The following is a 22,608-nucleotide window of genomic DNA, read 5'->3' as shown; positions in this document are numbered from 1 at the left end:
TGAGGTTGGTTTTCTTTAAAGCGTCCTGCTTTAGCATAAGTTTACATGCAGCGATAGGTGTTCCTATATTGTTCCTTTCTGGTTGTAGAGGAGTGATTGTTCCTTGTTTGGCAAGTTCGTCTGCCCTGCAATTGCCTGGAATGTCACTATGTCCCGGCACCCATACGAGGTGAATGTTAAACTGTTCAGACATCTCCCTTAGAGATGTTTGCTAGTCAAGGACCGTGATTGAATTTGTAGTGACAGAGGCAAGAGATTTAATAACTGCTTGGCTGTCCGAAAAGATCCGAATATCCGTGTTGGATATTACGTTTTCTCTGAGCCAAGAGAGAACCTCCTTAATCGCCAGAATTTCTGCTTGGAACACGCTACATTGGTCTGGTAGGCGGAAGAAAAGATTGAGATTCAGTTTTTCCGAGAATATACCACTTCCTACACCTTCGTTGGTTTTTGAACCGTCAGTATAGAAGTGTAAAGAGTCATTGTTCAGAGTGCTAAGGTCCTCCCATTCAGTTCTGGAGGGAATAGAGTTCTGGAAATTATTATCGAACACCAATTGAGGTGTGGTATAGTCTAAACGATCCGGAATGAATCCGAAGTTGTTTAGAATATTAGTGTGGCCAATATGATTACTGGTCCACTGAAGCGTCGCTTTTAGACGAGTAGCTGAGCTTGCTGCTGCTTGTTTGCTGAAAATGTCTAGGGGTGTGAGATTTAGTAGTATGTCGAGGGCGTCCGAAGGGGTGGACCTTAGCGCATCGCTTATTCACATACTAGCTAACCTTTTTACTTTGATAAGCTTGTTTAAGTTTATCGCTTTGTCCAGTGCAGTCCACCAAACTACCATCCCGTATGTAAGTATTGGTCTTATGACCGATATGTATAGCCAGTGTGCAATGTTAGGAGAAAAGCCCCATTTGCCACCAATGGCTTTTTTGCATGAAAAGAGTGCCAAGATAGGCTTTCTTCACCCTTTCTTCAATATTGAGCTTCCAGGTCAGTTTTTTATCAAAAATGAGTCCTAGATATTTAGCTTGATCGGATAGAGTAAGTGTTACATCTTTAATTGTAGGGAGTTTGAAGTCTGGAATCTTGTATTTCCTCGTGAAGAGGACAAGTTCCGTTTTGTGGGGATAAATATCCAATCCACATCCTCTAGCCCAGTGAGTTAGCTTGTTTAAAGCTGTTTGTAGCAGTTCTGCAAGTATCTGTGGGTATTTTCCCGAAACGGCAATTGCCACATCGTCCGCGTAGGCTATAACCTTAAAACCTTTTCCTTCTAGGTCTAGCAGCAGTTCGTTCACTACCAAGTTCCATAGGAGAGGTGATAAGACCACTCCCTGAGGGTTCTCTCTGTTGGCTGCTCTACGCGTTTTGAACTTACCCATTTCTGAACTGATAATCCTGCTGCTGAGCATGATGTCTATCATGTTCTTAACCGGGTCTTCTATTTTGAGATTGTCTAGAGCATTCATGATTGCTGAGTTCCTGACATTATTGAACGCACCCTCTATGTCTAAAAAAGCGACAAGAGTGTACTCTTTGTAGTGTAGGGAATATTCAATGGTGCTGACCAAAGAATGGAGAGCTGTTTCCACCGATTACCCCTTAGTGTAGGCATGTTGTGCCTTAGAGACCAGACATGGTTCTATTTCTTGTCTTAGATGGATATCTATCATTTTTTCTAGAGTTTTAAGCAGAAAGGATGATAGACTAATAGGTCTTAAATCTTTTGGAGTGACATGAGAGCATTTACCCGGCTTTTGGTATAAAAACCACCTTAGCTTCTCTCCAAGCCTTTGGAATATACGAGAATCTTATACAGCTTATCATTATAATTTCCAGCTTTCGCAATATGATATCTGAGACGTGTTGTAGTTCGGCAGGTATGATACCATTTGGCTCAGACCTAAAAAAGGTCGCAAATAGCGACTAAAGTCGCTTAGCGGTAACGCTGCAGGGTATAATAGAATGTACAAACAAAAACATTTACAAAACTTTTAGCAGAGAAGCATTCATTTCAGTGTTGAATTCTTATTTGACAGGCCTAAATCTAAGGCTAATCACTCGGCTCTCGTTGGTATTAAAAAGCTAGATTTGTTTAGATAATTTAGTTTTTTTTATTTACATTTTTCCGTGTTTTTTTGGTACAGCTATCCGTATCTGCAGTTGGAGCTTCCATGTATTAAAAATACAACTATGTTTTTAAACCGAGCTTTAGGTCAATGAAAACAAATATATATATTTGCCATCAGGTGATGGCAAAGGAATCTTTAGTAAACATTGATAAATTGGTTACAAACATTAAAAAACAATAATAAACTTACACTTGTTACATTTATATTGCACTTATAGTAAAAACAAAACAAATTCAAAAATTATAAATGAGCTGCATAAGGCCAGTCTCCACTTAACAAAGTAAATTTTACAAGTAACATGCTTATAGAAATTATGAAATTAAAACAAGTACAATAGATCATACATATATTAAGTAGTGATGGGAACTATCGAATAAAAACTATCAAACTATCGATAGTTGTAAAATATTCATTCATTCGATAGTTTTAATTCATTCATTCATTCATTTAGTTACTATTTTCATTCGAATAGTTTTTTCATTCGATAGTTTAGTAACTATTTTCATTCGAATAGTTTTTTCATTCGATAGTTTAGTAACTATTTTCATTCGAATAGTTTTTTCATTCGATAGTTTAGTTACTATTTTTATACGATGGTTTTGTCATTAAAATAGTTTTTTTATTTGATAGTATTTTCTTTTGAACATTATTCTTATTCGATAGTTTTTTCATTAGAAAAGTTTTTCTATACGATAGTTTTCTCATTCGAATAGATTTTTTTTTTTGTACGATAGTTTTTTCATTCAAATAGTTTAGTTACTATTTTCATTCGAATAGTTTTTCATTCGATAGTTTTTTCATTTGAATAGTTAAGATACTATTTTCATTCAAATAGTTTTTTTTATACGATAGTTTTTTCATTCCAATAGTTTTTTTCATTCAAATAGTTTTCTTAAACGATAGTTTTTTCATTTGAATAGTTTTCTTAAACGATAGTTTTTTCATTCAAATAGTTTTCTTAAACGATAGTTTTTTCATTTGAATAGTTTTCTTAAACGATAGTTTTTTCATTTAAATAGTTTTCTTAAACGATAGTTTTTTTCATTTAAATAGTTTTCTTAAACGACAGTTTTTTCATTTGAATAGTTTTCTTAAACAATAGTTTTTTCATTTGAATAGTTTTCTTAAACGATAGTTTTTTCATTTGAATAGAGTTCTTAAACGATAGTTTTTTCATTCAAATAGTTTTCTTAAACGATAGTTTTTTCATTTGAATAGTTTTTTCATACGATAGTTTTTATTCGATAGTTTATTCGATAGTTTGTTCGATAGTTTTTATTTGATAGTTCTATTCGATAGTTTTTATTCGAATGAATATGAATGAATGAATGAACTATTCGATAGTTCAAATCATTCAGTTACTAACTTCGATAGTTCAAATCATTCGATAGTTCCCATCACTAATATTAAGTGCTTTTAGTTCTCTTCCCCTCTAATAGGTGCTTGTATTGTAGGCTGACATCTTCCATATCTGTTCGTCTGTTCATGGTATTGTCAGCATTGATAATGTGTAGTGTTTCTATTATCATTCTCTTATTCTGGTGCTCTTCTCGTTGCAGTACTTGCACACTTTCAAAGTTCGGAGAGTGATTATGTTGTGTGCAATGTGATGCTGATGTGATGATGTGATAATCATTACCATCAACATATTAAAAATACAACAACCAGCGTCGATAAAACTTAAACTTAAATCTGGCTGCGGATAAGAAATTAACATTTTTTCGAGTATCGATACTCGATCGGAGAAAATTTCGGATAATCGGATAACTCAAGAGTCTCGAAGGCTATGTTCGCAGAGTGCAACGCACTTTAAAACACAAAATTATTTCTACATTTCATTTATATACACATTTACCGTTGATTGAAACTTGACCTACTCTACTCTTTAAATGCTTTTTAGAGCCAATTTTTCAATCTTCTAATAAACAGTCAGTTAACTGTTCGACGAACAAAGTTATTAGGCTCATAAACAATCAGATAAAAACATTGAATTTTTCAATCAACAATAATTTATTCTACAGAATAACAAAAAAAAATTGTCAAATTGAAAAATATTTAAAATTAAACGTCATTTTTATTCATGATTGTTTTTATTTTCTTGTGTTCCACTGTACTTTTTCAAAAATTTTTCAAAACAGCTTTGACAACTGACACAATATTTTTGTTTGGATTATTCCTTAGAATAATTTTTATTTGTCTCTGAAAGAAGCAGATAGTTTTATTCTTAGGAATAAGCTATATCTGTTTGTTGAAAAATTGATTTTTTCTCTATCCTTAGGAATAAGTACTAACTGACTGTTTAACTGACTATTGAAAAATTGGCCCTTAGTGAAATAAAATCAAGGAATGAGTCGCACATAGTTGCTCTACGGTGTTTTATATTTTTCTTCTGTAATGTCATTTTCTATTTGCGAGATTTAAGGTATAACTACAACGGCAACTTTTTGCAAAAAGTGGGAAGTTTTTTTTTTCTTTCTAGCGCACATGAAGAAATAAGTTGTCTGCATCATTGCTTTTAATTTTGGGGTGCAAAAACTGTCACAAAATGAGTTTAAAAATTTTCACTTTTTTCAAATTTGTGAATCTGCCGCTAAAAGAGGTTTACCACCTCTGAGGAAAAAGTGGACAAACCTCAGTTTTCTTGATCTTTCTGAGACTTGAGATTCAGAAAAATGTGGATTCGAGATTCAAAAATCTGAATCTTAATTGTTATCAAGATTCCTTGCCTTTTAGTTTTTGAGAAAATTAAAAATAAGAAAATTACCTTTTCATCAGATTTTCATTTTCTTGGCTATTTTCACCAATATTAACAGCTTTTTAACTTAAAAGTATCATGCCTCAAGATTTAAATTATCATGCCTCAAGATTTAAACTCCCTTTTGTATCCTCTGTCCCACTCAGACAACTTCGTTGCTTCGCTTAGGCCATTAAATTGGTCCTAAGAATCTCGCGATATTAAAAAAAAAAAAATACTTAAAAATGGTAGAAGTATGAAGTTCAAGGCGTATCAAAGTGAGATGGCAACCCCCCTGCTTGGGCACACTATAGGATTTGGGGTGGGGTCAAGGTTGGGTATGTACAAAGTTTCATTTGGATTCCCCCCAAATCCAATCATAGTGAACTCAAGCAGCGGGGTTGCAAGGGGGCATACTCCTTGCAAGCATTATGTTTATGTAAACACGAAAAAAACTAAAAAATACAAATTTGATAAAAAGGAAGTTTTTTAATTTTCAATTTTCTCAAAAACTAGAAGACATAGAAGCATATGGTTTTCAGAATTCGATAAAAAATTAATTGAGGCAGTTTATTTCATCGATCAATTTCATATTTAAATTCATAGTCTTGGTAAAAATAGTATTAAATGTGTTTTCCCAAATTTTAACTTTGAAGTTGATTATTTCGAGAACTTTTAATTGAAATAATTTGATTTTAAAACAAGAATTAAGTGTGCAATTCTGGCTTTTGAAAAAGGTATCATTTATAACTGTAAGTGTTGCCGTTGTTTTTTTTAATTTTTTTTTAATTTTTCGTCATATTTTATAAATTTTACCCTCCCGCCGGAACGGGGGGAGATAGAACCCCCCATCCCCCCTCCCATATTAAAAAATGATTGTTTTGAACTCCTCTACAGATACCGTTATCAATTCTTGCCGCCTTAGTTATCGTACCCACCAAAGGTGGGTGTCTGGAGTGAGCTATTTAATCTCGAATTCCTTTCAATTTTTAGAATCGCCTCAAAAAAATCGAATTTTTGGTGTTAAAAAGGAACATGAAAACAAACCGAATTCTTTTTGCGATTGTGTGTGTGTCATTTGACAAAAGTTTTTACACGAACGTCAAGCTGAAATCAAAACAATTTCTGTAAAATAAAACCAAAGATTCCTTTGATCAATAATTTTGTTTATTTGCTTCGGTAATATAAATTTAATTGAATCCAAATCAATAGGAAATCGCAGATATTATTAAGATCTGAGTGAAGATGAAGTAAAAGGTTAATTATTTGGCCGTATGCTGTGGTTTTACAGAGAAAAAAATTTCCTGAAGACAATCACGAGAAGAAAAGTCACAGTAATTTGACTTTTTCACAAGAGCTATGCCAAGAAAAATTATATTTTGATCGCACATTGTTTTTTTTTTATTTATTTCATATTTTTCCGCAATAAAAACACGATATTCCATTATAATTTACTCTTTATTTGAAGTTGGTATTCTCAAATACACAAACAACACGAAGAAATCTTTCAGCTTGACGTTTGAGAAATGTCAAATGTTCCAAGTGTGTGTGCAAATCCGTGTAAATCTCTCAAAAAAGAGGGATTAAAATAAATTCGAATTCTGCTTCGTTTGAGGCGAATTTTTTTTCTATGGAACATGAATTTCATCAAAAATTCGCTTCGAGATCGCCGAAATTTCGATTTTTGCATTGAAAGGAATTCGACATAAGCTAATCAAGTGCATACACAAACCACTATCATGCTTAAATTCAAAGCACAAACCTGTATGTGAGGGCATCTAGTGGCGAGGGAAAGGTATTAAACACATTATACCTCTCACACGTATTCACAGATGATAGGAAAACAAGAGAAAAATAAGAGAGATGTATATCAATTATCTGAAACTAAATTTGCGGGAGTTTTAGGGAAGGGGGGTACGAGTCGGCTCTCTAGGTATTCCTTCCTCTATGGTTTGACATTTGCTGAACATTTGTTATTGCTTTATTTTAAAAAGTTAAGTCTATATGAACCCATTTCGTAAACAATTACAAAACAAGATTTGATCTATTATTTCCCAGGAAAAATCTGAGATTTTTACACAAAAATTTCAAAAGCAATAATTATAAAACGACATAAGTTACAATTAAAAACAATGATGCAGAAAGCTTATTTATTGTTGTCAAAAACAATTTTTGTAGGTGCCGGCATATAAGGGACTCGAGAGAGTTGAAGAAATAAATTGAGAAATGAATGGGGATACAAATCTAGAGCTCCCGGCGAATGTTGCAGTGGGTGATGTCGATTGCTTTTATTTGGCTCCACTCGTCTCTACAGATGTAGAGACATCTTTTAGCTCTTTTAAAGCACTCTTAAGAGAAAATCGCATGCGTTTGTTACCTAAAATTAAAAAAAACTCATGGTTGTTAGAAATTACTACAGTTAATTTTATATTTCATTCGTTCTCTCAATAAATGCCTTTTTATGCCTTTTTCGGATCTTTATTTTGTCTTTTTCTATGTTTTTAGGTCCATAAGATCCTATCCCTGGTTATTATACAAATTTTGATCCCTATTGCCAAAATAAAACAATAGTCTTCCACATTTCACATACGAATCTCAATTTCGATCTTTCGACCCTGCATATAAACGGGCCACCGTTTAGAAATTTCATTTGTTTTTTTTATTTCTAATGTTTCAAAAATAAATTAATTATGCGTTAAAACTACTCAAAAATAATCTTGAATAAAATTCGTTTTTGTTTTATTATCTGACAGCTAGACAGCTGCGGATGGGCAACGCAGTCGGGAAAGCCACAAAAGCCCTTATGATATGCCGAAGACTGGCAAATAAATCATGGGGGTGCAAACCAAATATCCTAAGGTGGATGTATACCATGATGGTGAGACCCATTATCACCTACGGTGCGGTTGTTTGGCACAAAAGAACCGAACTAGTTACAACTAAAAAGACATTAAACAAAGTTCAAAGATTGGCCTGCTTATGCATTACTGGCTCAATGAGAACTTGCCCTACAGCAGCAATGGAAGTCATCCTCCACTTAACACCACTCCATGAAGTAATAAGTAGTACTGCTAACGGAACAATCTTGAGATTTGCAAAAGAGGGAACTGGTACGGGCAAGAGTATTGGTCTCAAAGAAAGGGACTCAATATCGAACACCACAGTTAAAAACCTCCTTGACATCCCAAGAGATTGGATGATCAAGAAATACAATTTTGAGAAAAACTTTCAAACACAGTTTAGTAGCAAGGCAAAGTGGGTAAGTGAATCCACGAACTACACTTTCAATGCAAACGCCATCAAGTGGTACACTGATGGATCGAGAACAGCTGATGGAACTGGAGCAGGAATATTTGGGCCTAGAACCAAAATTTCCATTCCAATGGGACAGTTTCCTAGCATTTTTCAAGCGGAAATCAACGCTATAGATAAATGCGCAGAACGTAATCTCGAAAGAAAAAACAAAAACCAAAACATTGCCATCATGTCTGATAGCCAGGCCGCACTTAAAGCTATAAACTCATACGCCATCAACTCCAAACTCGTATGGGAATGTGTGAAGAAGCTGAACGAGCTTGGCAAGGCAAATAAAATAACACTGTACTGGGTTCCCGGACATGTTGGAGTACAAGGGAACGAAGTAGCAGACTCCTTAGCAAAAGCAGGTGCAACCGCACCTCTTATGGGCCCAGAACCATATTGCGGAATTGGAGACAGCACGATCAAACAAATGATAAAAACCGATGAGGAGGCCAAACGAACTAAAATTTGGAAAGAGACTCCTAAACTCAGACAGGCGAAATCACTACTTGGGAATTACAACCAAAAAAGATTTAAAACCTGCATTAACCTGAGTAGAAACAACCTGAGAATAATAACAGGGATCCTTACAGGCCACTGCAAGCTGAGAAAACACCTCAACAACATTGGCCTGGCAGACAGTGCCACCTGTAGATTCTGCAACAATAATGAAGAGACACCAGAACACATACTGGGCAACTGTGAAGCACTAATGCACAATCGACACAGATACCTGGGCCAGCACCAGGTAACAAGTAAAGATCTACCGTCGATAGAAATACTCCAGTTAATCAAATACCTAAAAAGTATCAAACTGGAGACTGTACTGTAAGTAGTTAATTGCAGCCAAATTTGGGGGCACAATAGACCTTTAAGGTCGCAGTGCAACTTTCCCCCACAACACATTCATTCATTCATTCATTCATGGGCAACGCTGATACGTTTTTTTGGGAAATCGAATTTGGCTGCAGATAGCGATGCCAAAGAACACGCCTATTCCTTACTTACTATTGAGAACTTAAAAATAGTTAGAGTTGGTGACATACTAGATCTTTTTCCAAAACTCAAAAAACTGAAAACATTGCATTTCTTATAGCTCCGCTACAGAAGTGGTCAGGTTGTCCAAATTTGATTTCAGCGGTTTGACTGAAGTAAAAGTTAAATACATGGCTTCATCAAAAGAAAAACTAAAACTTAAATTATTGCTAACGCAAAATATAAATATTATTAATCAAATCTTCTTACCTTTGGTGTGCCGCCAGCTCTTATATCACTCACTTGACACAGTTCTATAACATCGCCCTCCTGCAATAAAAGAAGATAGAAAATATAATGCAGACTATAGTTAACACAAATGCATAGGTAGGTACATTTTAAAATTTAATATATGAAAAAAATGCGATATTCAAAATAAAAAAAAAAAAAACAGATCGCGACAAGAGTAGGTACTTATGTGGAATTACACCTAATATACAGGGAGATTCAGGAGCAATGTGCCAAAAAGCTAGAGCGTGTAGGTTGGGCCGAAACAAGAAAAAAATCGTACAGGAGAGGGTCTATTCCCCTTCGTTTAGCGGGGAGGGGCAATTAAAAAAAATTGACTTAATTTGGCAAACAAATTTTAAAAAATAAACGGTTACACCCACAATAACGTGCTTGTTTCTTTTATTTATTAATGAAAAACAATAAAATCATAAGTGCGCAAGCAGTTCGTAATGAAAAACGAATTTTTAAGTCATATTCTTTGATTTTTAAAGGTTTTAAGAGAGTAATTTTTTCCTAGATAACATTTGAATTCTTTTCCTTAGTATTTGCATTTTCTTGTCATCGATTTATCATTTGGATGTACATTATTATTTGTTATTCATTAAACTATTGCGATTTTATTGAGTTTGAAGATAGAATCCATGGGCAAATGCCATTGACAAATGCCAAACGTCAAAACCTTATTACCCCATTTTGTAAGATGGCGGCTCTAATGATCATACCTTGTCTTTTTATACCATGTAAGCTGCCGTTCTGGTTTTCTTCTCATGTGCTGTAGTCAAGAAAGGGGTTGTTTTGTTTTTTTATATTTTTAGGTCAGTTCGTAAGGTCCGTCAAGCTGGGTACGCCACAACCGAAAATCCAAAATCTGAGTATGCAGGAATTTGTTGCTAATTTGTTGCTAATTTGTTACCAAAATCCCGAATTTGTTGCTCCCCCCTTACCCCTTAAATCTGTGGCGTGCCCAGCTTGACGTCAAGCTGGGTACGCCACAACGCAAATTTGAAAATCTAAGTATGCAGGAATTTGTTGCTAATTTGTTGCTAATTTGTTACCCCAATCTTGAATTTGTTGCTCCACGATTTGACCTTCAAATCGACTGCAACAGATGCAATTTTGTGGAGACTTTTTATCTATACAATTTTTCAAAAAACTAAAAACGCCAAATTTTTGACAGAATTTGTTGCTCTGCAAAAAGCTATTTTTAAATTTTCTATCATTACCTAATCCCATCTTACAGGAGGAAAAATAATTTTTCGATGACGTCATCCAACAACGCAAAAAATCGTAATACTCAAAATTTCAAAAAAATAAGTATGCAGTAATTTGTTGCTAGTTTGTTGCTAATTTGTTACCCCAATCCCGAATTTGTTGCTCCCCCCTTACCCCTTAAATCTGTGGCGTGCCCAGCTTGACGTCAAGCTGGGTACGCCACAACGCAAATTTGAAAATCTAAGTATGTAGGAATTTGTTGCTAATTTGTTGCTAATTTGTTACCCCAATCTTGAATTTGTTGCTCCACGATTTGACCTTCAAATCGACTGCAACAGATGCAATTTTGTGGAGACTTTTTATCTATACGCTTTTTCAAAAAACTAAAAATGCCAAATTATAGACAGAATTTGTTGCTCTGCAAAAAGTTATTTCTAAATTTTCTATCACCACCCAATCCCATCTTACAGGAGATAAACTAATTTTTCGATGACGTCATCCATCAAGCTGGGTACGATAAAACACAAATTTTAAAATCTAAGTACGCAGGAATCTTAAGCTATTTTGTTGCTAATTTGTTACCCTAATCTCGAATTTGTTGCTCCACGATTTGACCTTTAAATTGGCTGAAACAGATGCATGATTTTGAAACTTTATGATACAAAGTTAACAATGCATAGATTTAATACTCTTTGCAGATTAATGCTCAAATCTTTAATTTGATGTAAACTACCTTAAAATACTGTTAAAAACTTCCAAAAACAGAACATAACGCACTTAAACCAACTAGCTGCAGGTAATTCAATGCTCTTTAAAGGCTACGTCATTTACAATATTTGGATATACATACATACCTACCCTTACCCTTTCATATTTAAAAACCTTTAAAGGCTGGACCTACCTTCAACCTACTTCACTCCCTTCAATAAAATTCAACACTCCAACTTGATTTTTATGGATGCTCCTCAATTCTTAGTTTAATAAGTCTTAGGTACTGCTACCCATTCAATTCCTATATTGCCAACAGCTTTTTTGTTCTATTTTTCCCAGAAGTTAGGTTCCTCAATTTCAAAAAATTTTTTATATTTTTGTCAGTTCGTAAGGTCCGTCAAGCTGGGTACGAAACAACCGAAAATCCAAAATCTGAGTATGCAGGAATTTGTTGCTAATTTGTTGCTAATTTGTTACCAAAATCCCGAATTTGTTGCTCCCCCCTTACCCCTTAAATCTGTGGCGTGCCCAGCTTGACGTCAAGCTGGGTACGCCACAACGCAAATTTGAAAATCTAAGTATGCAGGAATTTGTTGCTAATTTGTTGCTAATTTGTTACCCCAATCTTGAATTTGTTGCTCCACGATTTGACCTTCAAATCGACTGCAACAGATGCAATTTTGTGGAGACTTTTTATCTATACAATTTTTCAAAAAACTAAAAACGCCAAATTTTTGACAGAATTTGTTGCTCTGCAAAAAGCTATTTTTAAATTTTCTATCATTACCTAATCCCATCTTACAGGAGGAAAAATAATTTTTCGATGACGTCATCCAACAACGCAAAAAATCGTAATACTCAAAATTTCAAAAAAATAAGTATGCAGTAATTTGTTGCTAGTTTGTTGCTAATTTGTTACCCCAATCCCGAATTTGTTGCTCCCCCCTTACCCCTTAAATCTGTGGCGTGCCCAGCTTGACGTCAAGCTGGGTACGCCACAACGCAAATTTGAAAATCTAAGTATGTAGGAATTTGTTGCTAATTTGTTGCTAATTTGTTGCTAATTTGTTACCCCAATCTTGAATTTGTTGCTCCACGATTTGACCTTCAAATCGACTGCAACAGATGCAATTTTGTGGAGACTTTTTATCTATACGCTTTTTCAAAAAACTAAAAATGCCAAATTATAGACAGAATTTGTTGCTCTGCAAAAAGTTATTTTTAAATTTTCTATCACCACCCAATCCCATCTTACAGGAGATAAACTAATTTTTCGATGACGTCATCCATCAAGCTGGGTACGATAAAACACAAATTTTAAAATCTAAGTACGCAGGAATCTTAAGCTATTTTGTTGCTAATTTGTTACCCTAATCTCGAATTTGTTGCTCCACGATTTGACCTTTAAATTGGCTGAAACAGATGCATGATTTTGAAACTTTATGATACAAAGTTAACAATGCATAGATTTAATACTCTTTGCAGATTAATGCTCAAATCTTTAATTTGATGTAAACTACCTTAAAATACTGTTAAAAACTTCCAAAAACAGAACATAACGCACTTAAACCAACTAGCTGCAGGTAATTCAATGCTCTTTAAAGGCTACGTCATTTACAATATTTGGATATACATACATACCTACCCTTACCCTTTCATATTTAAAAACCTTTAAAGGCTGGACCTACCTTCAACCTACTTCACTCCCTTCAATAAAATTCAACACTCCAACTTGATTTTTATGGATGCTCCTCAATTCTTAGTTTAATAAGTCTTAGGTACTGCTACCCATTCAATTCCTATATTGCCAACAGCTTTTTTGTTCTATTTTTCCCAGAAGTTAGGTTCCTCAATTTCAAAAATAAATTGAATTTAACGTATTTTTGCATCTTCCTATTTTAAACATATTTACTAAATAGGTAACTTCTTCAATATCCTAGAAAAACCCTTAGACATCTTTTGAAAATACCCCCAATTTTTTTCCATCTGTAAATTTATCGCTATAGCCCTAGTTTTGGAGAGAAGCATTTCATTTACTACCACACTAACGACCTAAGATCTCAACTCAATTTATGTACCTACTATTCATCCAATCAGATTATTGCGATTTGCGACTTATTTTTTTATTATAAAAACAAACCAAATACCTACATAAAAATGTGTACCTACATTATACTAAATACAAAAAAATCACACATTGATTTTCTATTTTCATAGAAATAATCGAGTGTGTATGCGTTGACTTTAAATTTGACTCCGCCCCAGCGTTGCCACAAAGTGCCCGATCGGGCCATTTGGCCCCCTATTTTATAATTTGGCCCTTTGCCCGGGCCAATCAGAAATGGCCCACGAATCCAAATTTTAGTAGATTTATCTTCATATCGTGCTTAGTAATAACACTGGTCAACAAAATTAAACTTTTTTTTTGTTACAGAAACCAAGGTATACTTTTCTATAGGATTTTGGTGTGCTAAGCTCGAATCCGAAGTCAAAAAAATTCTATCACATCACGTTTTTGAGATAGTCCCGTTAGAAAATCGAAAATTCCGCTTTTTACCAGTTTTCGAGATTATTTCTTAGCTTTTGGTTAGTTGTTTTAGATAAATTTGTAACGGTTTCTAGTAGAACTAAATCTTGTCTTTCTAAATCCGTTTAAATCTTTTAAAAATCTCTTTTCTTCTTTGAGAAATCTGAAGTTGAAATCAACGTGTTTGGTATATCTTATGTTTATTTACTTTTAATAGCGAATCTCGAAAAGTTCTTTGCCAATCGCTTTCAAATTTTGACACAACGTTTCGTTTACATTCCATTAAGTTCTTGTCTTGTTTTTAACAAGAAAAAAATTATATTTTTCTCACTAGTAATTATTTAGTATAACTTATCTGACACAGTCACGCTTTGATGTATCTCACCGCGATTCACCACTTTCGCAGATATAAAAACTTGCAAGATTCAAAATAGAACGTTGTGTCAAAATTTGAAAGCGATTGGCAAAGAACTTTTTGAGATTCGCTATTAAAAGTAAATAAACATAAGATATACCAAACACGTTGATTTCAACTTCAGATTTCTCAACGAAGAAAAGAAATTTTTAAAAGATTTAAACGGATTTAGAAAGACAAGATTTAGTTCTACTAGAAACCGTTACAAATTTATTTAAAACAAATAACCAAAAGCTAAGAAATAATCTCGAAAACTGGTAAAAAGCGGCATTTTCGATTTTCTAACGGGATTATCTCAAAAACGTGATGTGATAGAATTGTTCTGACTCCAGATTCGAGCTCAGCACCCAAAAAACCTATAGAAAAGTATGTCTTGATGTCTGTAACAAAAACCTTGTTGACCAGTGTAATTAGAAGGCTTTACAAAATTAAATATAATAGTCCAGTAATTTTAGGTTTTATCTGCGGAAAAATTCCTACTGGGCTGAATTTTGGTATACAGCTTAATGACGGCTTTGTTATGAAGATGTGAAAAATCGACATTGATATCGTGTCCGCGTTAAGAGTTATAGGGGTCAAAAGGTCACAAAAACTGGTTTTTCACGATTTTCAGCAAAACGGTAAGTCTTATCAAAAAATTTTCAATGCAAGAATTGTAGACCAGATTATTATATATAAAAAGTGTCATGACACTTTTTTTCCTAAGACCCACCGTTTCTTAGGTATAACGATTCAAAAAGTTGAAGTTTAGTTGTAATCGTCATAATCCTATTCCTGAAAAAAAAACTCCTAACTGAAAAGTTCCTGAAATTTCATTATTTTTTTAGCTTGAATTTCGTTCCTCAACTGTTAAGGATATGGGGAAACCAAAAAAAAATGGAAATTTTCGCCATTTTTCCGATTGGGGCCCTTCTCCCGAAACCATTTCCCTGGGAATTTTTGTTTAGAATATGTCTGAAAATATACAGGGTGTGCAATAGAGAATGGACAACCCTAAAACGGCTTATAGCTACACTTATGATTGTTCTAAAAACAGATAGAAAAAAGTTCTATCGCAACCAGTTCATAAAATATGGACTTTTTTTCGTTCAGTGTATTTTAAATTTTATCATCTTATGTTTTCGTTCACTACAACCACGAATGAATGAATTTTATTTATTTCTTTTTTTTTTATAATTTTCTACAATAATTGTATGAGTACATAAACACTTTAAAAATTTCATAGCTATTGCACATTTTCGTAAAAAAAATTTTGAAATCTGTTTTTTGATGCAAAATGTAAAAAAAGTATTTTATGAAAAATTTTAAACACCTGTGGTATAAAATAAATCTATAGAAACCTAGCTGGCCATCTTTCTTAAAAATATTCTGGTATAAGGAGAATATTTTTAAGAAAGATGGCTACCTAGGTTTCTATAGATTTATTTTATACCACAGGTGTTTAAAATTTTTCATAAAATACTTTTTTTACATTTTGCATCGAAAAACAGATTTCAAAATTTTTTTTACGAAAATGTGCAATAGCTATGAAATTTTTAAAGTGTTTATGTACTCATCCAATTATTGTAGAAAATTATAAAAAAAAGAAATAAATAAAATTCATTCATTCGTGGTTGTAGTGAACGAAAACATAAGATGATAAAATTTAAAATACACTGAACGAAAAAAAGTCCATATTTTATGAACTGGTTGCGATAGAACTTTTTTCTATCTGTTTTTAGAACAATCATAAGTGTAGCTATAAGCCGTTTTAGGGTTGTCCATTCTCTATTGCACACCCTGTATATTTTCAGACATATTCTAAACAAAAATTCCCAGGGAAATGGTTTCGGGAGAAGGGCCCCAATCGGAAAAATGGCGAAAATTTCCATTTTTTTTTGGTTTCCCCATATTCTTAACAGTTGAGGAACGAAATTCAAGCTAAAAAAAATAATGAAATTTCAGGAACTTTTCAGTTAGGAGTTTTTTTTCAGGAATAGGATTATGACGATTACAACTAAACTTCAACTTTTTGAATCGTTATACCTAAGAAACGGTGGGTCTTAGGAAAAAAAGTGTCATGACACTTTTTATATATAATAATCTGGTCTACAATTCTTGCATTGAAAATTTTTTGATAAGACTTACCGTTTTGCTGAAAATCGTGAAAAAACAGTTTTTGTGACCTTTTGACCCCTATAACTCTTAACGCGGACACGATATCAATGTCGATTTTTCACATCTTCATAACAAAGCCGTCATTAAGCTGTATACCAAAATTCAGCCCAGTAGGAATTTTTCCGCAGATTGGGCTTAAAAATGACTAAAATGACTGGGCTATTCATCTAATTTTGTTTTATCTTCAATACTTTACATGAATAAAAATTTAGAGTATGAATCTATACATGTTATAAAGGACCCCACAAATTTTGTATGGGAAGTGGCCCTCGGTGAAATTATCTGAAATTTTAGTATGTTGTTCTCTTTAAGCCCTTGAACAAAAGTCGATATGGGCAGAAAGTCGAAAAATGGACAGTTTTTAAACTAATGGGTTTTTTCCGATGACTATCTCAAACCTTTTAAAAGGGATAGTAACTACCTATATTGTGTTTTGCGCTATTTTTTAGGGTCGCTGAAACCGAATCCGAAGTCCATTTTTTCAAGATAACCTCAAAAAATGTTACAGCCTCAAAAACAATTTTTTTTTTATCTGGGAGTGCGACTATTTTTATTATATGTTTTTCGGGTCGCTGAAACCAGATTCAAAATCTTCTTTGCCCTATCACGTCAGGTTTTCGAGATAACATCAAAAAAGTATCGAACATTTTTTTTGAGGTTATCTGGAAAACCTGACGTGATAGGGCAAAAAAGTCTTCGAAAACTCCTTTGAAGTTTTGTGCAAAAAATATATCTATATGTAAGTGTTCCCCCTCTTTCTTCGGAATTGGAGCCTATCGAATTTGTTTTTATTACATAACTCGCAATTTCTCACATATTCTTTTAACTGTTTTTTAATTTGTGGCCATTAGTATGAACTGTAAATTTGTTTTATATTTTGTTTATGATTTCTATGAGCTCTATTATGTGTCGTGTTCGGTTATCATTGCTTGGTCGTCTTTATTTATTATGTTATTAGGAAATATTTTTGTGTATAAAAATCGATTGTTAAATGTTTCTTTTAACATTTTCTTTATTTCGTATAAGTCTTCTGGTGTGCAGTAGATCGCTACTACTCCTGGTTGAATGAATTCTTTCAAGATTGTTTTTAGATTGCCTATGTATCGTATTCTATATTCTATTATATGTCTACTCTTTATTTATTATGTTGTTAGGAAATATTTTTGTGTATAAAAATCGATTATTAAATGTTTCTTTTAACATTTTCTTTATTTCGTATAAGTCTTCTGGTGTGCAGTAGATCGCTACTACTCCTGGTTGAATGAATTCTTTCAAGATTGTTTTTAGATTGTCTAATGTATCGTATTCTATTATATGTCTAGTTCTTCCAAAGTAAATTTAAATTTTATTAATAAATCTTTAAGTTTTTGGCAAGCTTCTTGATCTAATCGTATTATTGTTTTTTTTAGACATATACTGGAATATTGTACCGTTTTCTCTGGCTTAATGTTTTGTTAATGGTTACGCAATTGATGCGTTATTTTGAATACATTTCCTGTAATATCCGGTCATTCCTAAAAAACTTCTTACCTGTCATAGTGTTGTTGGAAAGGGGAAACTTGAGATCGTTTCTATTTTCTTTGGATCTGTTTTAATGAACTTTTGTCCTATTATATACCCTAAAAATTCCACTTCTTCTTTGTGATTTCTCCAATGAAATCTTCATGTTAGCTTCTTTTAATGTTTCTGTTACTTAATTAAGATGTTCAGTGTGTTCATCTTTATTGTTTGAGTAAACGATTATGTCATCGATATATACATGACAAAATTTGCCTATGTATTTTCTCAAAATATCATCCATTGTACGTTGAATTATGCTTGGTGCATTTTTCAAGAGAAGGGCATTCGTAAAAATTCGTATTTTCCATTATTAACAGAAAATGCAGTTTTCTCTGTATCTTTTTCATGCTTACTCCATATAGGAGTTTCAACAATTGTGCGAATTTCCGCTTTAACATCTGTTCTAAATAAAGCATTCAGATTAATGGTTGAGTGTATTGACTCAATTTTTGTTTTATTTTGTTTCTCAAATAATCAATATCATTCTGGTTTGTTCCAGATTTTAAATCTCCCAAATTATTATTCTTTAATGAATATTCCGTATTACATTCTTCTTGAGGAATGTGAATTTGTTCACATTTACCACCATATTCTAAGATTCGTTTCTCAAAATTTATTTTCACTTCTGCATTTTTTAATAAATTGCAGCCTATTAATAAATCTGCTTCTAAGTTATTAATTTCATAAAATCTAACATAGCTGTCAAAGATAAGGGCTTTACAATAATGTGTTATTATAGTATAACCGTTTATTGCTTTTACTCTTTTATTTATAATTAATTTTTCTTAAAAATTTTAAATATTTGGACTACAGTAGCAACTTGTAGCTCCAGTATCAATTAATATTTTTAATTTTCTTCCGAGTGGACCATTTCTGTAAAGGATGGGTAGTCCTGATCTAAAAAAGCTTCTTCGTTTATATGCCGTAGTCAAGAAAGGGGTTGTTTTGTGTTCCCTTCAAGCAAGAAAACGGAGTTCTGTTTGATTTCTCACACATTTACTCACACATTTACAACATGTTGGTATGAACACAAATTCGAAGGAGAAATCGTGGTGAAAATACCAATTATACATATGCAATCGGCTCCGCGGTGATTATAACTTCCATACTAATTTGAGCCGCCGTGGGACCCGTTTCGTAGTCGAGGTCGGACTCACTTCGGAGCCGACTCGGAACGAGGTCGGACTCGTTTGCTTGAAGGGTTTTTATATTTTAATGTCAGTTCGTATTGTGAGGTAAGATAGGGGTTGCTTTTTTTTCTGTTTAGGTAGGTATATCAAGATCAAGTCGAAGTGAAACCTACAAGGAAAATTCTTGTTTCATCCCTTGTTCTGCAGCTGCAGCCGACCGGCTGCCGGGTCTGTGTGAAAGCATACTCATTTTTTGACAAAACCAGGTATCCGGGGCGGATAGCCGGTCACCGCACAGTGGTTCGCTTCTATGGAGGAAGTGCAAAAAACCTATAAAAACTGCACGGGTGGACCGATTTGATTTGGTATATAAATTAAATAAAACGATTTCTCATCGTGATTAACAAATTGTGTGTCGTACTTTAAAATTACTCATTTTTCCAAAGTTGTATTGATTAATATATTCATTCATTCTTTTTGTTTCCTTTTTCTTGTTTCTTGTGATGTGAATTTCTCTTTACTTTAAGGCTTAATTAAAACTGAAGAAGGCTTTGAGAAAGCAAATAATTAAAAAGTTTCATAAGGATTATAGCACCTTAAATTTATACTTACTACACTAGCCCAAAAAATTAATGAAACAACAAAAAATTGTGTTTTCTTAGTGATTTTCGATAGGTAGTATAAAAATCATGGTATCATGACAAAACAAAAAGCATGTGAAAGCTACATTCCTCTAGTTTTAGGATTTTAAAACTAAATATTTTATTTCTAATGGTAAAATAGCTAAATCTTTGGAATTATTCAAATACCAAAATTTTCAAAATTATTTTTGTTTCTTAACCCATTTCCGGCTAGCGTTGCGTTTTCGCAACGTCATGTTTGAAGACGTCTGGAACATAACTAAATAAAATAAACTAAAAAATGATTTGGAAAGATTGTTAAATTATCTAATCGACCTGTTTTTGGATTTGAATTTTTCGTGATTTTTTGGGGCTATCAAAATTTGAGTTTTTGTAAATTTTGAGGTAACATTTTTGAACTCTTGAAAAATATAGTCGAAATTATAATTTTTCTAAATAGTGTCAACTACAGATTTCTATTTCGATGAGTACCACACAAAAAACCTTTCTTAGTGAGCATAAAATATCTAAATATAATGTATAACTTATCACAATTTTTTTAATTTTATTCTCAACAACCTCTCATTACCAAGCGTATCTTTATTTGGTTAATTTCTTTATAAAAATACTCAAATAAAATTAACTGGACATCCGGGTCTGAACACCCCGAGGACAACCTAGTCAGCAGACTTTAAATTAAGTTTATCCATGTATAATATTTATTTATATTTTATAACTTAGTCATTGTATAAGGATAGGCCCCCTCTGTGCCAACAAAATTTTGTATCTATCAATGAATCTTAGACATAAGTTAATTTTAAGTCAATTGTAAATAACAAGTTCAATTAAAACAAAATTGAATTGAACTCAAATAAAATTGATTCATACTCCATGAAAAAAAAAAATATTTTTAAAATTTTGATACCCCTTTCGGCGAGCGTTGCGAAAGCGCAACGTGAATTTTCTGGAAAACCAAAAGCTTTTCCAAAAATTTTTTTTCAGATTACCTCAAATTAGACCAAAAACAGATAGTGTATAAAATTTCAAGTCAACTGGAACTGGTAGCCGCCGGAAATGAGTTAATAAAAGTGGGAAATTTTTTGCGAAAAAATGATTATTATTTTTAGAAAAGCTATTTATTTGGATTTAAGATTCTTTTTGTTTCAAACTTTTACGATTTTTTTTAGACTGCAATATCAGTCATCAAACCAAATTTTTGAATTTGAATTTCCTTTTTTTGAAAATTTTTGATTTTTCTTTATTTTTTGGCTTATCAGTGATGACTACATAGACCTCTTATAATGTAAAAAATTTAATTTTATCAAAAAAGCCGTTAAATTAGAAACGGTAATACCAGAAGCCGATTTCAAGTGCTGTTTGAGTGACACGCATTGCTACACTGAAGAAGCTCTTAAGGGAGAATGGGTCAAAATGGGTCATTTGTTTTAACACCATAAATAGTATACATCATAAGCTTTAAGTTGTTGTTGTTGTGGATCTTTTTCTTATAGGCCAACAAAGAGTAAAAACTACTCGATCTAGAGGTTTCTTTAAATAATATTTTGATTTGTCTGATTCAAAAGCAAATTCGACAAACGGTTAATGTACACTTAAGGACAAATATACCATTAACAACACTACATAATTTTTTTATTTAAAAAAATTACTATTCTTAAAAAAAAAAACACGTCAAAAGTTGCAAAAAAAAAAAAAACGAAATTTCGATAATTTTAAAGAATGTAGTTTGAGCTAAGTATACGGGACCCAGGCTATGCAAAAAATTAAAATGGATTGCATTCTGTATTTAAACATATTTTTAATCGAAAAACCAAATCAAATAAATTTAGAAAATTGTTTCACTTTTTTGGGTTTTTTCCATCTGGGAACCACTGTGTGACACTCGAGGCGAGTTGTGGCATCCAGAGCAATTCCTAGAGCATCCTGCAAACTTTGAGGACGTCCAATAGCGGCGAAATTCTGGACCTGTTCGTCACGTATTCCATCAACGAATTGGCTCAATACAATTTCCCCTACCACTTTTTCGGCACAACCTGGGAAGGCAGCTACGGAGAGACGTTGCAGCTGGACGGCAAACTCGGGTAGTGTTTCTTTTGGTTTTAGCACATGGTTTCGGAGGAGAGAAAAACTTGAATGAGTATCGAGACTAAAACGTTGTCGTAAGAGTTTGGTAAGTGCTTCAAAACTAATTGGTTTTCCGCTTGGAAGTGCACTTAGTACTGTCAGGGCTTCAACTCGCAGTTGCATTGCCAATGCGTATGCTTTTTCCTCCTCGTCCCAACCGTAGAAAGTAGCTGTTATGCAGAACTGCCGCTCATAGTCAACCCAAGAGTTTTGGCCATCAAAAGGTTGCAAGACACTAAAATGCATAAATTTTCCATGTGATGCAATGGTACCATTTCAAAATATATGTATATAAAGCAACACAGAAAAATTCTTGTATCTACCCTTCCAGATTGAATACAAGGTGGCCCAATATCTTAAAATAACTCTTTATATTGAGTACTACCACTGATGTAAATTTCATGCTTTTATCACAAAGTGCACGATTGAGCTGTTTTTTAATGCTAAGCCGCCCCACTATTAAGGATCTTGCTTGAGATAACATCTGCACATAATCTGCATATAAATTACACTGAAACCAAAAACCAATATAATTTTAACATTTTTTTAATATCAAATTAACATTTTCTAAATATCAGCAAAAAAAAGCTAGAAAAATGTATTTATGATAATTAAAATATCAAAACAATATTTTTATTATAAGGATGATATTTAAACATCAAATTTTTGAAATTTTTCTTGATATTTTATTATAAA

General features: G+C 33.1%; 1 protein-coding gene across 1 annotated transcript in view; it reads right to left on the bottom strand.

Annotated features, from left to right (window-relative positions):
* LOC129919157 (1-phosphatidylinositol 4,5-bisphosphate phosphodiesterase) overlaps positions 1-22,158 on the bottom strand; it is a 360,368-nt gene extending 338,210 nt beyond the window's left edge. Inside the window, exons 1-3 of the mRNA XM_056000005.1 lie at positions 21,631-22,158; positions 10,161-10,210; positions 9,418-9,511 (exon numbers count right to left, since the gene is read on the bottom strand). Coding sequence (XP_055855980.1) covers positions 9,418-9,511; positions 10,161-10,210; positions 21,631-22,158 — 672 coding nt within the window. The remainder of the gene's footprint in view (positions 1-9,417; positions 9,512-10,160; positions 10,211-21,630) is intronic.
* Between the last annotated feature and the right edge of the window lie 450 nt (positions 22,159-22,608).

This window comes from Episyrphus balteatus, chromosome 4 (assembly GCF_945859705.1).
Source record: "Episyrphus balteatus chromosome 4, idEpiBalt1.1, whole genome shotgun sequence".
NCBI classification, from domain to species: domain Eukaryota; kingdom Metazoa; phylum Arthropoda; class Insecta; order Diptera; family Syrphidae; genus Episyrphus; species Episyrphus balteatus.
This window is presented reverse-complemented; position numbering and strand designations above follow the sequence as displayed.